This window comes from Sinohyriopsis cumingii, chromosome 14 (assembly GCF_028554795.1).
Source record: "Sinohyriopsis cumingii isolate HCF-2022 chromosome 14, ASM2855479v2, whole genome shotgun sequence".
NCBI lineage: Eukaryota > Metazoa > Mollusca > Bivalvia > Unionida > Unionidae > Sinohyriopsis > Sinohyriopsis cumingii.
In genome coordinates, this window is record NC_142974.1 from 93523840 (window position 1) to 93539269 (window position 15430).

The 15430-nt window shown below is 39.7% G+C and overlaps 1 protein-coding gene across 1 annotated transcript in view; it reads left to right on the top strand.

Annotated features, from left to right (window-relative positions):
• The window catches only part of LOC149784412 (membrane-bound glycerophospholipid O-acyltransferase 1-like), a 79275-nt gene that overhangs the window by 44397 nt on the left and 19448 nt on the right, over nt 1-15430 (top strand). Inside the window, exons 7-10 of the mRNA XM_089932470.1 lie at nt 5756-5803; nt 8415-8505; nt 11353-11454; nt 13782-13885. Of these exons, the coding sequence (XP_089788596.1) occupies nt 5756-5803; nt 8415-8505; nt 11353-11454; nt 13782-13885 (345 nt within the window). The remainder of the gene's footprint in view (nt 1-5755; nt 5804-8414; nt 8506-11352; nt 11455-13781; nt 13886-15430) is intronic.

Below are 15430 nucleotides of genomic sequence, written 5' to 3' on the forward strand. Positions count from 1 at the left end.
AAAAGATCTGATAGATCTTTGTTATGCCCAATATCACATCTACCATGATGGCGGAATGTGTCTGAGATCATGGAGCGGTAGCCTTTGATAGTAATTGGGGCCAACTGTTTCTCCTCAAAAAGCCAAAGAAAAAAGTCGGCCAGTTGAGGGATTGAGACACTCAAAGGGACGATGTTATTGATATGGCACCAGTCCCTGAAAACACGCCACTTTCCCTCGTAAGCCTTCAGAGTGGAGGGCCTTCTTGCTCTTGAGATTCTCTCCACAATCGAAGATTTAAATTGTTTGCCTCGCAAGGCTGCCAGGACAAGAGCCAAGCATGAAGAAGGAGACGGTCAGGGCAGGGGTGGAACACCTGTGACCGCGGTTGTTTGAAAAGATTTGGGCTGGTTGGAATCTTCCTGGGTAGATCTATCGCTAGATCGAGTAGATCAGTGACCCAGGACTTGTTCCATCTGAGAGGGGCAATCAGAATCATCCGACAGTTCTGACCCCTTAACCTCTGGATTATTTTCGGTACCAAAACCGTGGGAGGGTAGGTGAATGCCCACGACCCCTCCCAGCTGATTGACAGAGCGTCCACGGCCCAAGCCTCTGGGTCTGGAACCGGAGAGACGAAGGTTGGCAACTTGCGATTTCACCTTGTTGCAAAAAGATCGATCATCGGACGCCCCCAAAGTGTGCAAATCCGAAGAAGACTGATTGATGGAGTGACCATTCCGTGTGAATGACTTGACCTTTCCTGGATAGAGTGTCGGCCAAGACATTGAGACTGCCGGGAATGTGTCTGATTTGTACGTTGATGTGGAGGTTGTCGCACCAACATAGAAACTGCCAGATCAGAATGCACAGGTCTGGTGATTTGGTGCCCCCTTGTTTGAGGAGGTAAGTCACCACCACAGAGTTGTCTGACATAATGAGGACAGTTTTTCCAGAGAGTTGATCCTTCCAGAAATGAAAGGCATTGATGACAGCCCTCATTTCTAAAAGGTTGATATGGAGAGGCCTCTCCCTTAGCTCCTACATGCCGCTGACTGTAGCGAAGTCCGGCAACAGGTGGGCACCCCAACCGTAGGTACTGGCGTCGGTACATACCGTTATCTCCGCTTGGGGCATCTCCAGAGGAATCCCCATGGACAGCCAACCGGGGTTGTGCCACTGACACAGGAACGATCGTATCTTGGGCGTGATCATTATTGTTTGATTGAGGGGACTTGAAAAGGGGCGCCATTGTGCCAGTAACGTCATTTGTAATGGACGCATAAAAAGACGGCCAAGTGGGATCAGGTCCGCCGCCGCATTGAATAATCCGAGGAGTTGCAAGAATTCTCTTGCTGAAATCCATGTCCTGTTGGAAACGGACTCGACGAGTTCAATGATCTGGATTACGTGAGCGCGAGGAAGCCGTACCAGATTCAGATCGGTGAGAAACTCCATACCCAGATGGACAAAACGCTGGGATGGACGGAGATCAGACTTTTTCCAGTTCACGAGAAAGCCTAGATGATCTAAAAGTGCTTAAAGATCATTTCTGCCTTTGAGCAGAATAGAACTTATATGTTTCTTGAGGATGTCGTCCAAGTACACTGCCATCCCTGTAGATGAAGTCGAGCGGAACAGGGTGACGACGCAATCCATAACCTTGGTAAAAGCCCAAGGGCTGATGTTGAGGCCAAAGGGTAGGACATGGAACTGATAAACCGCGTCGCGGTAAGCGAATCGGAGAAATTTCCGTGACACGGGGTGGATAGGGACATGAAAATATGCGTCGGTCATATCTAGACTGACGGCATACTTGTCCCGCCGGTTGGAAAGACGGATTGATCTCGCTGTTTCCATCTTGAATTTTGGTGGTAAAATGTATTGGTTCAGGCGACTCAGGTCGATGATCGGCCTCAACTTGCCTTTTGCCTTCTGGATAAGAAATAGCCTGGAATAAAACCCCAGCGATTGCGGTTTTTTCACAATCTCCACCGCCTATTTTTCTATGAGCGACCGTATCTCCTGTTGTAGAAAGGTATCCTTCTCCCGATCGGACGGTACGTCCGTGAAGAGGGGAGAGGAGGACATAGGAGGGGGTTGGATAAATGAAATCCGAAGTCCCTCTGAAATGACCTGGAACTCACCCAATCATTCTGAGGAAAAAAGGTGGTCCAGTGGTCCTGAAATTGCAGGAGGCAGCCGCCCACAGGTAGGCTGCCCATGGGTGGTGGAGAGGGTATGTCAATTTTTAGAGTTAGGAGGCTTGAAGACAGAAACTTTGTTTCTTACCGCCTCTGTATGGTTGCCTCCTAGCTTGATTAGACTGTTGTCTCCTGGCATTGGGTTGGGATCTATACTGCACATTTGATTGTAAGGATCCCTTGTCCCTGGTACGCCAATCATCCCTCCGCTGTGGCCCGGGCTGATTTTTTCTAAACGCCTGCGAGGGTTGGGCGGCGAGTTGGAGGGGCAGTTCCTGAGTTGCCTGCTTCCGAACTTCTTCAATTTTTCCTCCAAAGAGTAAAGGCGACCCAAACAGAGTCATCCGTAAAGCCAGAGTATCATGGGGCTTGAGCGACATGGACCGCAGACATGCATCATGTCGTATCAGGTCTAAGTTGGCAGAAGCAGTCAACGAATTAGCCATGGAATGGTGAGCTGCCCCGTTAATAACTCTAGCGATCCGGGCCGTCGCTTCCCAAGCGTGGTCATTGTCGGATTTTTCTGAGAGTCGGAAAATGGCTAATGAAGCAAAGTCTAACATGGAAGACGTAGCGACTACGTTCCAGACTAGCTTTGACATGGCATGGAACACATTTTTGTCCACTTTGTAAAACAGTGGAGCGGACATGTGAACTGCTGCCATATTTTTGTCCAAGGCCAGAAGATCCGTACTGAAGGCGTGTGAATGAGTTTTGTACCAGCGACCCGAGAACATCGCTGGTACTTGGCTTTCTGAAAAGAACGCCTTAGCATTCCCGGGATCAACTATTCGTCCTGATAGACGATCATTGATCTCCTTAATTTTTGCCGACTGGGGAAGGAGCCGGAAGGACGGCATCTCTTCCTCCCCGTCAAGATCTACAGATGCCTTAACTTTGTAGTCTTGAGTGGCGGTAGGAGGTGGAGGGCATTCTGAAGTTGCCAACACCCTATAAATTTCTTCCACTGCTGCCTTGAAGCCAAACTCAGTCCGTTCCATGGTTGGATCTGTGTACGGCTGATTTGCAGGAGTTTCGTCACCCTCACTGTGTGCCGAGTCGTGTTCTGGAATAGCTTGCATTTCTGGATAGAGGATACCAGGTGGCATAGATGACGCGATTCCGTCATCCTTAACACTGTCACTAACTCTCCCTTGTGGATAAGCCGTGAACATATGGACTGCCGGCTTGTTTGTCTGGCTTGTGGTCGGCCTGAATGTTGGCGACGGTTCTGCTATCACCTGTACTGGCTGCTCCAATGGCCTGGCTGGACGGACAGATTTCTCACTAAAATCTCCGCCATAATATTGGTATGTTGCCAGCAGTACAGCTTGAGAGATGGATTTATCACTAAAATCCCCATAAGTCATATTTGGTCGGACCGTTTTAGCAATAGGGTCCCCATGCTGGGACAGCTGGACGGCCGGTGACGTAGAGGTTGTATAATGAAATGGATCTGATGGATCTGGTAAAAAAACCCATGCGTCCTGACTTACAGGCCCAAAGGCCATGCTCGGACATGTGGGGAATATTACGCCCACTGGGCAGCCTAAAATTGGGGGAACATTCCCCCAAAGAGTCAGAAAAGCTGTAGAAGCGACCGAGGGAAATAAGGGTAATATCAGGCCTGATGTCAATAGCTGTGTCGTCGTTTCCTGGACCAAACGACGCATCTGTTCCAAGGTGGACTGTTGTACCCTGTCAATATTTTCCTCCATTGCCGCTGATGTTACTGTGGCTGACAGTTGCAAACGATGAACTTTAGTGGAGGGGGGATCCCAACGTCCCCCACAAGGCTCGCAGTGGAGGCTGTCTTCGGATGTATACTGAGGACATCAATGCTATCTTTCTTTGACTTATTCCGTCTATCCATCCCTTTTGCTGCCTTCTGGATTACATCAGCCCACGTTTGCTCTGTCCAAGTATTACACATGCTGCATGGTATAGATGATGTACACTTAGTACATACAATCCAAGAGTCATGGTTGTCTTCTTTTGCTTTGAACTTTTTGCATTTCATGCATTTGGTTGACATTTCTACTGAAATGACACAAGAAAAGAAAACAAAGCACAAATTAGCAATTCAGCATGTTATTAATTCGCTAATACCGCAACCATTACTAACGGAGTAAGCGAAATTAGTCAGTGTCGCGTTAAGTTTTAATTGACAACACGAGTTTAGCGATAGCGTGTGTAACATGGTCTTCAGTAGATGAAATCCATAAGGGTGACAAAGTCACTCAATTTTGAAAAAAATTGCTAAAATAATGTATACAACTTGTAGAAGAATGATTGTCCGACGCAGTAAATCCAAATTTAACTTCGGATGGTCCAATTTAACGCTAAGATGGCTTGGATTGTTTGGAGGTATAATGTACGTGTTATCCGTACAAGCGAAGCTTAAAAACTAGTGACACCTGGTGGTGGCAAGAGGAGATAAGGGGCAAGAGTTATTGCCCTTTGGTCTATACGAGATAGACCGAAAAGACGAATTGTCATCTTTTAGTAGGGCTGGATTCGAGAGGTAGCAGGCTTATATCCCTAACGTTAATGTGATCGGGGAACGTATTTGAAGGAGAAATAAGTCATCATAGCTGTAATGGCATACAGGAAGATACTGGTATACAGGAAGATAGTGGAGTCTGTTGATGGCCATTAGTAAATTTGTGATCATTTTGTGAGATTATGTGTACACGGGTTCTCTTGTTTTCATCTGGAATAAATGTTATTTCTTCGTAAGTTGGTTTTTAAGTTTATCCCTTGAATTATGGAATATGATAAAGTTATTAAATGATATAAATGTGAGGTCCAATATGCACATAATTCCTTGCACTACTGATGTCCCACCTGTTCTCTTCAGTAAAACAAACCCTTCATTTTTCTAAGTGAGTTTTCATTATATTTTCACTCATTAAAATTAGTTTTCTGTAAAAGAAATTACCACCAAATTCTAAATTGTTCTCTCGCCAATAGGTTGGTGTATAGACCATTTATAAAATAATCTGATTTGAGCTAAGGTTTGGTATATTTTATACAGGGAGGATTTATTATGGCATGATTTGTGCATGAGGTTTGGCATTCCACTTAACCCTTATTTGTTTTTTGCAAATCTTGAAATAAATTAGTAAAATTCCAGTTTTGATTGGGTGGGTGGGGATTGGGGTGTAATGTTATAGAATGACAAAAAAGAATTCCACATCATTTTATTTGAAATTTTTCTGGGTTTATAACTGTTATGCAAATACATAGGATTTCTACCTGTAAATATTTCAGGGGAGAAAGAAAACTTGTGCCATGGCTTATTGGGGTTTTAGTAATTTTGTACTGCAGTCATTAACTTGATTCACAATTATAATCATGTCCTGCATTTAAACCAGAAAATATGGTTACAATTTTTATATATGGTTCCTCGTGAGTTAGAATTGCAGCACTTTGTTCATCAGAGTTGTCATTTGTTTTGGTAGCAGGTTTTTATTGAGTGTCAGACACTTTTTCTATTAAATTTACTACTTTTTCTTAAAATTAAAAAACTGATTTACTTTCGGATTAAACTATTTTTTCCTTTTTTTCAGACTAAAGGGAAGCCAGAGCCTATCTATGTGCACAAGCCTTCCCCTCTGGTATGATGAAATAATTTTGTTTAAAAATCTGATTTAAAGCACCATCATGTTAGACATCAAGACATACAAGTTCTTTTTTTGAACAGTATTTATGAAATCACTCCAATTGTCCATCTTATTCTTCTGAAGTCTCTTGGAGAAAGTTTTCTTTCACAGTAAACTATGTTCCAAGCTGAGCATCACTGATTGGATCACAACGGACTGAAAACACAAGATGGCTTAAATTGGTGTATTAAATGACTGAACACACAGGATGGCTTGAGTTGGCATATCAGATGAATGAACACACAGGATGGCTTAAATTGGCATATTAGATGACCGAATACAGGATGGCTTCATTTGGCATATTAGATGACTGCACACAGGATGGCTTGAATTGGCATATTAGATGACTGAACACACAGCATGGCTTCCATAGGCATATTAGATGACTGATCATGCAGGATGGCTTATGTTGGCATATTAGATGACTGAACACACAGGATGGCTTAAATTGGCATATTAGATGACTGAACACACAGGATGGCTTCCATAGGCATATTAGATGACTGAACACACAGGATGGCTTAAATTGGCATATTAGATGACTGAACACACAGCATGGCTTCCATAGGCATATTAGATGACTGATCATGCAGGATGGCTTATGTTGGCATATTAGATGACTGAACACACAGGATGGCTTAAATTGGCATATTAGATGACTGAACACACAGCATGGCTTCCATAGGCATATTAGATGACTGATCATGCAGGATGGCTTATGTTGGCATATTAGATGACTGAACACACAGGATGGCTTAAATTGGCATATTAGATGACTGAACACACAGGATGGCTTCCATAGGCATATTAGATGACTGAACACACAGGATGGCTTAAATTGGCATATTAGATGAATAGACATATGAGATGGATTAAATTGGCATTGTAGATGTTACTCAGAATTTCAGAAAATCACAATTTTGGCAAACATCTGCTTAAATATTTTTTACACCAGTTAACTAAAATATAGGTTCACGTGGATGGTTATGAATTTTAATTATGGCAGGGTCAGAAGGTACTGAATTTAGTTAAATATACATATTTGTATTTAATGACACAGCTGTAAGCATTTCACATTGTGTTGGCCAGTCCAGTTAATGTGTACTGGTAGCTTTGTTGGTTGTAGACCAGAAGAGCTTATGGGATGATCAGTTTTCCATTGCTCGTGGTCATTTTGTCGTCTGTCATCTATCCATCCTTTAGCAGTACTCTGCCTATGTTACTTGGATGATTGCCATGAAAGTTTACACATTCATCATATGGTCTAGTTGGTTCTAAATGAAACTGGTGTTGCATGAACATCAAATGAATTTGCTTTGCATCTCGTCTCACTAAGTTAAGACAGTCACCACAAACATTGCATATGAGCAAAACTGCTGTTTTATTATCCATGCCATGGGATGGAGATCTGAGTACACTTCTCCAGCATTTGGAGATCTTTCATCCTAAAAGCTTAATAAGGATGTGGCTTCAGGATGACTGCTGGATTTGTAGTAGGGATACCTTCTGCCATATGAAGCCACTTCCCTGACATATGGAGTCTATTCTCCAGTAGAGTTATCTAGAAGTTGTCTCACATACATTAGGAGACTCGAGATGGTCTCTCTTGGGTAAGGGGATGCATCTCCATCACCCTCCTACCTTTTCACATAAGGTATTGTGATTGGGTAACACATTTAAAGAAGAAACCAATTTTTTCTAGTAAAATATGTTTGATAACCCAGTCATGATACACATACACCCTCCCAACCTCCCTGCATCCATGTAGAGAGCATGCCTTCCAATCCAACAGTAAATGAAGAAGTAATAGGATTTGACTCCAATCCCCGTGACAAGGGCAGATCACTCTAACCACCTGCTGTGAAGTCAGATAACTTGTAACGTTAAAGCTGAAGAGTTTATTCAGGGAATGCTGGATTTGTGAGGCAGTAGTAGTTCACCTAAGATATTATGATCAGGTAATTATTATCAGAGACGCATTTTACTCGAAAACCTTGTTTCAAATTATTCCATATTCTTATGATTATTCATACAAACCTCTAAATTGAATTTGCTTATAACTAATCACATTTTAATTAACCTTCCCGAGTCCCATATACATTGCTGAAATGTCCAGAACGTGTAAAATATCATAAACTGTCAGCGTTTCCATAGCATCTATTTCTGCTATAGCATTGGGATGGTGGGGCCCCGAGTGGCCGAGTGGTCTAAAGTGCTCTCCGTTACGGATCACTGCCATCTCACCTCTGTCTGCGTGGGTTCGAGTCTCGGATTCGGCTAATGTGGGTATGTGAGAAAGCCTGCCAGTAGCTTCTCGTGGGTCGGTGGTTCTTTCCGGGGTTTTCCCGGGTTCTTCCTCCACCATTAATACTGGCCGCCATGTATAGCCAATCGCGTGCTGAAAAATGGCGTTAAGCCCTACAACAACAACAGCATTGGGATGGTAACCCAAATGCATGACTGTCAGTAATTTCATGGGAAAATTAAGTCTTCTGTTGTTATTTCAAGATTACACGTATAATGTACATTGTTTATAATGTATAGCTAACATTATGTTTCATTGTAGGAACCAGTTATGAAGAAGCTTTCAACAGCGATAGTTTGGATGATGATTCATCTTTTCCTCTTGCCTCATTACCCATCACATCTCAATGCAGGTATGTTTTATTATCCACTCTGCAAATGAAGTTTTGGGGGAATCAGCTCGTCTGTCTGTCCACCTGTTACACTTTATACCTCTAAAGTGGAAGTGGAATATAGTAATTCTTGGGTTCATCAGTCCTTCCATCTAGCACCTGTGAATGAAATTAGTCCCACAGTTTTTGATGGATTGCCTTGAAACTTGGTAAATATTATGGTTGACACAAAAAGATTTACGCATCCACGGATCCGTTTGCTCCCAGTTTTTTTCTTTCCCATTATAAGGTTACTTTTTTTATGAAGAAATTGGAGGGGGGAGGGGGAGAAGGGAGAAAGAACAAGTTTGTTCTTCAATAGGAAAAGCCTTCTATTTTTTGTAGATAAAGATTAAAGTCAGGGAAAAACAAGAAATTCACACATGCCACTTGTTGACAGAAAAATACAATTGAATAGTAACTGGACTGATCATGAGCTAAAATTTATTGAGTTATTACAGAAGTTTTCTGAGGTTGGGGAACTTTTCAGTCACTTGAGATACAATTGCTGTATTGATCATCTGGCTCCAAACTATGCTATATAGTCAGTCCAAATGCGCATGAAATTGGATAAAGCTGTATAGTCAGTCCAAATGCTCATGAAATTGGATAAAGCAGTATAGTCAGTCCAAATGCTAATGAAATTGGATAAAGCTGTATAGTCAGTCCAAATGCTCATGAAATTGGATAAAGCTGTATAGTCAGTTCAAATGCTCATGAAATTGGATTGGTCAGATAGATTGGTTACCCTTTAGTTCACTTAATATCTGTAGCTTTTCTTGTGTAGAAGGCATGATACCAAATTGAAATCTTGGTAAATGTAAGAGAACATTAAAAGGCTTATCTTCCCCAGTTCCATTTTCTTAGGTAAAGTTAATGATAAATTCTTGCTTCCTGTTTGATATGATGCACTGGGAGCATGGCTTTAAGCAACGTCTTCAATAGTTCTTCATTCAGATTGACAGCCTTCTCTTGTGAATTTTCTTATCTGACCAAGCTAAATACATAAACGTCTCAGGGTTGTTGATGCAATTTTCAATGCAGAATCCCATGCTTTGTGTGTACTTGACAGTGATTGCATTAAATACACAGTCCATTTATCATATTGAAATTTGATGTCGGGGCACCAATCAGACAAATGATACAAAGGTAATATATTTTTTAAAGTGCTTTTTGTCACATTTTAAAAAAAAGAATTTTCTATTAATACGTTCGTCATAAGAACATGCAGCTCAGCAAGTAAAGTAACATATTTACTCAAATTCAAGCGAGTTATATGCAAATATATATGAATTGAAATATTTTTGTTTCTCGTCATCCTGTAGTTTAATACATAGCCTTAAAAAAATGCTTGTTTTCTTAGCCAACATGATTTTGATTCCATTCATTGTGGGTCATTAAGTAGACCTTGAAAATATCAATTTAATCCAGGGAAAAACAGAAAAAGACTGCAAATTTTAGTTTTAAAAAGTGGGATAATCCTGTCTGAATGAAACTTGCTACGGCGTCTTATCCTGAATGGATGGATATATCAGCATGGGGTTTTCACCAGAATTTGTACGATGCCTGCTTGATCCCAAATTAAATTGGTGCCAAGTTGACATCCAATATGGCTATCGTTGCAGCCATCTTGAAAATCTTGTTCTAAATGGTTAGAATTATTTACACAAGATTTTCACCAGAAGTGTTCTTATGTCAAGTTAGTCCTAAATGAAATTGGTACTGATCTGATGCCCAGTGTGGTCCATCACAGCAACCATTTTAAGCATTTTTTAGTGCTGTTTCACCTGAATGAAAAGTAACATTCCCATGTGGTTTTCACATGAAAATCTCTTATGATGTCTAATTGTTCCGAAACGAAATGGGTGCCTCTTGCACAACCAATATGGCCGCCAGAGTGGCCATCTTAATCATTTTGTTATTAATACTTCTGGATGAATGGCTGGTCATATTGATATTGTGCTTTCACTGAAAGACTTCTTATAATGTCTTGTTGGTCCCAAATGGAAATGGTGCCAATCTGATGTCCAGTATGGAAACCATCTTGGAACTCTTTATTATGGCATCAGACTGGGATTATGTATACTTTTGTTAAAGATCTGTGGTTACTAACTAGAGTAGGAATTCACCTGGGACTGTAAATGAGCACCAGGAAAAGTGAAAGCAGTATAATGATAACTGATGAGTATTACATAATTAAAATTAGTTGTTTTTATATTAAAAAACTATATTTTCCATAGCTGTTAGCCTTCACCTGTGATCAGTCTTGTAGCTTCTGTGTACTGTGACATATCATGAAAGTATCATTAAAAAAATGGTGATAAATGTGATGCTAGCTAATGCTCATGATAACGTCTTCATTTACATGTGCCAAAAGTTTCCTACATGATTTTAAAAAATATTTTCCGACTCGCCTATGTAAGTAGAAAGCCAGATTGTCATGAAGCAATTCATAGGTGAGAAACTGCGTTCTTCAGAACCGTTGTTGTATTTCATGGAATATTTTGATGTAGTGATTACTACCATTTGGTAGAATAGCCCTTGAATCAACTTTGTGTTTGTGTGCAACTACTTCAGTTAGAACCGTATCTTGCTATAGCAGCTGCAGCAGTAGGAGTCTGTGTTGAAATTATTGAAATCTCATTTCTTCTTTATCTTCAGCATCATTTAATATATTAATTAGTAACTTATGCCTAAATTTGTAGCCTAAAATAATAACGATTTCTACCACCATCTTTGGCAGAAAGTTTTATCATCATAACATCATTTGAGGGAAGACAGAATCTTTTGCAGAACTTTGTATTTTAATGCCTCTGTCCTCCTTTGCAGATCCAGGCTTTATCGCTAATCATAGCTTCCTGTACAGACTGTGGTACATTTGGCTGTCCATGACACTGTGTAAAGCCAGGTACTATTTGGCTTGGTCACTTGGTAAGACATGTCATAATGTTCTCACTATAATTATGGAAGGTGAATGTAGTATTTGCAATATTCTGATGTCTTGTCATGTCGCATTAAGTCCCATGATATCAGGTCATGACCCAATGGATTATGTCATGTTGCAATAAGTCCCATGACATCAGATCCTGAACTAATGGGTTATGTCATGTCACATTAAGTCCCATGACATCAGTTCATGACCCAATGGATTATGTTATGTCGCAAAAAGTCCCATTAAATCAGGTCCTGAACTAATGGGTTATGTCACGTCGCATTACATCCTATGAAATCATGTCCTGACCTAATGGGTTATGTCATGTTGCATTAAGTTCCATGACATAAGGTCATGACCTAATGTGTCATGTCGAATTAAGTCCCATGACAGGTCATGACCTGATGGGTTATGTTATGCCGCATAAAGTCGCATGATAAATTTGATATAAGGTTTTATATTGAGAAGATGTTGGTCAAGGTCAATTTTTGCTACTTTCCAGCAAACGTTGAAGGAGTTATGGTCCATGTTTGACTCAGAAATTTGCCTTCATTTTTTTTTTGTTTCTATCTTTTGAAGGACTTAATGGATTACAGTTAAATTTGGTTTGAGGCTTATTATTAAGAAAACCTTTGTCAAGCTCATATTTGAATGTTTCCTCCATAATTTATGGAGTGGTTGTTCCTTTTTGAATTTACCTTTTGCCCTATAAGTCTCATTCTGCATAACAAATTTTGGAAGTACTGGACCAGTTTGAAAAAAAAAAACAACTTTCAAGAAGGAAAAAAGAAAGTTTGTTTATGAGAATAATGCATGTATGTGAAATTTTGAGAGCCACTACATGATTGTGTTATATCCAAATTCATCCTATAATGGGTATTGCTATATTGGGGTCACACCGTTCATGTATAATCTTAAATTAACTGCATTTCACATACATATAACCATGATTCAGAATTGACCACATTTCTCATGATACATGTATAAACATATCTCTGTCTTGAATTGACTGAATTTCACATGATACATGTAAAACCATATCTCAGTCTTGGATTAACTGCATTTCTCATGATACATGTAAAACCATGTCTCAGTCTTGGATTAACTGCATTTCTCATGATACATGTAAAACCATATCTCAGTCTTGGATTAACTGCATTTCTCATGATACATGTAAAACCATATCACAGTCTTGGATTAACTGCATTTCTCATGATACATGTAAAACCATATCTCAGTCTTGGATTAACTGCATTTCTCATGATACATGTAAAACCATATCTCAGTCTTGGATTAACTGCATTTCTCATGCTTTTAGGTGATGTAGTGCATAATGTTTAATGTACAAGCCAGAGATACTGAAGTATATGCCAGATATATCCGGCATATCAATGGTTTGGACCGGCATATACTCTGAGCAACTGGACATCAGTCATAGAATTGTTGTATCAAATTGTCTTTGATTAATTTATCAATTCATTTGTAAATTAAACACCTTAAAAAAGAAAAATTCAAAGGTAACTAGGTCTGCTTTATAGATTGAATCTTTGTCAGACAATAAATAAAAGTATCTCCGACTTGGCTTAATTCAAGGGTGTCTAGGTCTGGTTTACAGATTGTTTCTTTGTCAGACAATGAAACATAGTGTCTCATTATGTTTTCTCCAATTATTTCATTTCTCTATAGACACAAAGCACAATAAAAGTGTGAAAGCTTGTCTCCTGGACGTTCAAAAATTCCTATAATTAAACGAATGCCTGAGAGTCTATATTATAGATGTTACATTGGTACCTCATACCATATGTTTTATTTTAAGTATATTGTATTGCTGACACTGCTATGTCAGCATATCAGGCCATTAGAACTAAATATATACTTGAATAAAGATTAAAAAAACAAATAACTAAATTTTATTATCATCTTCCAAGACTTATTTAGGGACCTCCTCAAATAAAACTTTATGACCTGACATTACTGGAAATGCCCATCTATTAGGTGTTATGTATTTCCATTGTAGTACGTCGGCTTGCTGCCAAGTAATAATTAATTTTGAGTAAAAAAAGTGAATCTTGGATCTTAAAGTGGCTGAAATCTAGAACAGAGCATAATAAAGTTTCCAGTGCATCTAATATTTAGACGGTGGTCTTTTCCTTTTTTTGGTCACAACTTGTTATATCTCCTTTGAATGTTTTTATATTGAACTTAACATATATACTATCTATGTTAATTTTTGGGAACAAATGTCTGGCAAGAGCCATTAGAATTTCAGGATCTAGGGTATAACCATGCCTGAATCATAATTTGTATGCATTTCTCATGAATTCAGGTGATGCAGTACACAATGCATCAGGTTTTGGATGGGCTGGTGTGGACAAATATGGTCGCCATAAATGGGATTTGGTCACAAACATCAAGATAATAAACATTGAGGTAAAAAAAAAAATCTTGTTTTTCTCTCTTATTTCTCAGTAAAACAGGATTGTCAGCAACACTAGATCAATGTTTTGGGCTGTTAGACATCTGGGCATGTTATACCATATTTGCTATCATTAACCAAACATGCCCTTGTAGAGTATTGGTCACTTTGATTAATGGATTATATTTTGTGTGATCTGTTTTGATTGAAATCACTTTTTCAGGCCATTACTACCATTTCAGCTGGTCAGTGATAAATAATTGATGTTAAGTCACAACAGTCTTCCCGTACTTTTAAGAAATTTTTGTCAGCTTCAATTTTTTTAAAATTAGGACTAGGAAAGGTCCAGGAAAAATTAACGATTTCAAAAAATATCTCTATGATTTCATTTATAATCATCTGGAATAGACATTCATCATGTACTGAAGAACTCTAGAAAATTATAGAAACCTCATGTCAGTGAATTAATTGATTAGCAGTGGGTACAAAAAAAAAAAGAACAAGAATGGTATACCCCAAAATTTTAATTGTTTCCTGATAAAACACTCATCAATTATAAATTGCTGATTTCAGCTGCTTCTTCTTCAAATATGTTACCCAATCATATTACCTATGGAGAACTACTACATCCTCGCAAATCCAGCCTTCCCAGATACTCCTGGTTCAGGAGATGACAGTACAATTTTTAAATGTGTGCCTTTATATTCCACTCTTTCTTCCATAGCTAACTTGCATGGTCTTAAGGGCTGATGTCCAGGCACATGGGGTTCTTGACATCCATTGTATCCGTACTATAACTAGAGTATCTCCATCCTGACCTGTGCAGCCATTTCATTTCGGGGATCATACAAATAGATCTAAGCATGCTGATGACTTGATCTCTGTAGCTAGTTGGGATCTGGGTGATTTATCTATCTGTCTCAACAGGGCCATGGCAACACATGCATATAGTGACAGAATTTGATGATAGATCCATACATCCAGTCATGCCTATGGTACAACCAATACTGTCGACTGGACCGCCCTCTGCATGTGACCAGTAACCATGCTGTCCACGCTTCTGCCAGGCGAAATGACCCATTCAACAAATTCAACCAGTGGAACCAACTTTCCATGTATGTTTATGCCCAAAACAGATGGAAGTTAAATTGACTTATACAAAGATCATGGCTTTGCATCATCTGTGCCACACAGGATGGTTTATCCAGATGTGGAGGTAAAACCAGAACAGGACACCACATACATTGAGTATGAAGATACTCACTAACAACAGCCTTACTCAGGTCCAACAATGAAATAGGATTTAAGGCTGCCATTGAAGAGATATGTGTTGGTGATTTCAGACTGCCTTCCACCCCCTACAGTGAGGAAGAAACTCAGTCCTTCCTACTGCCTCTCTAGATAGTGAGGATTAGAGAAATTAATGAATAATCTTGGATTTGGGGAATGTTAAGACTTTCTTATCCAAAAGCCAAGTTCCTGCAATATTGTGCCAGTACAAGACTCACAGTGACTCCTTGCATACTGAATTCCAGACTCAAGAGAAGAACAAAGCAGCT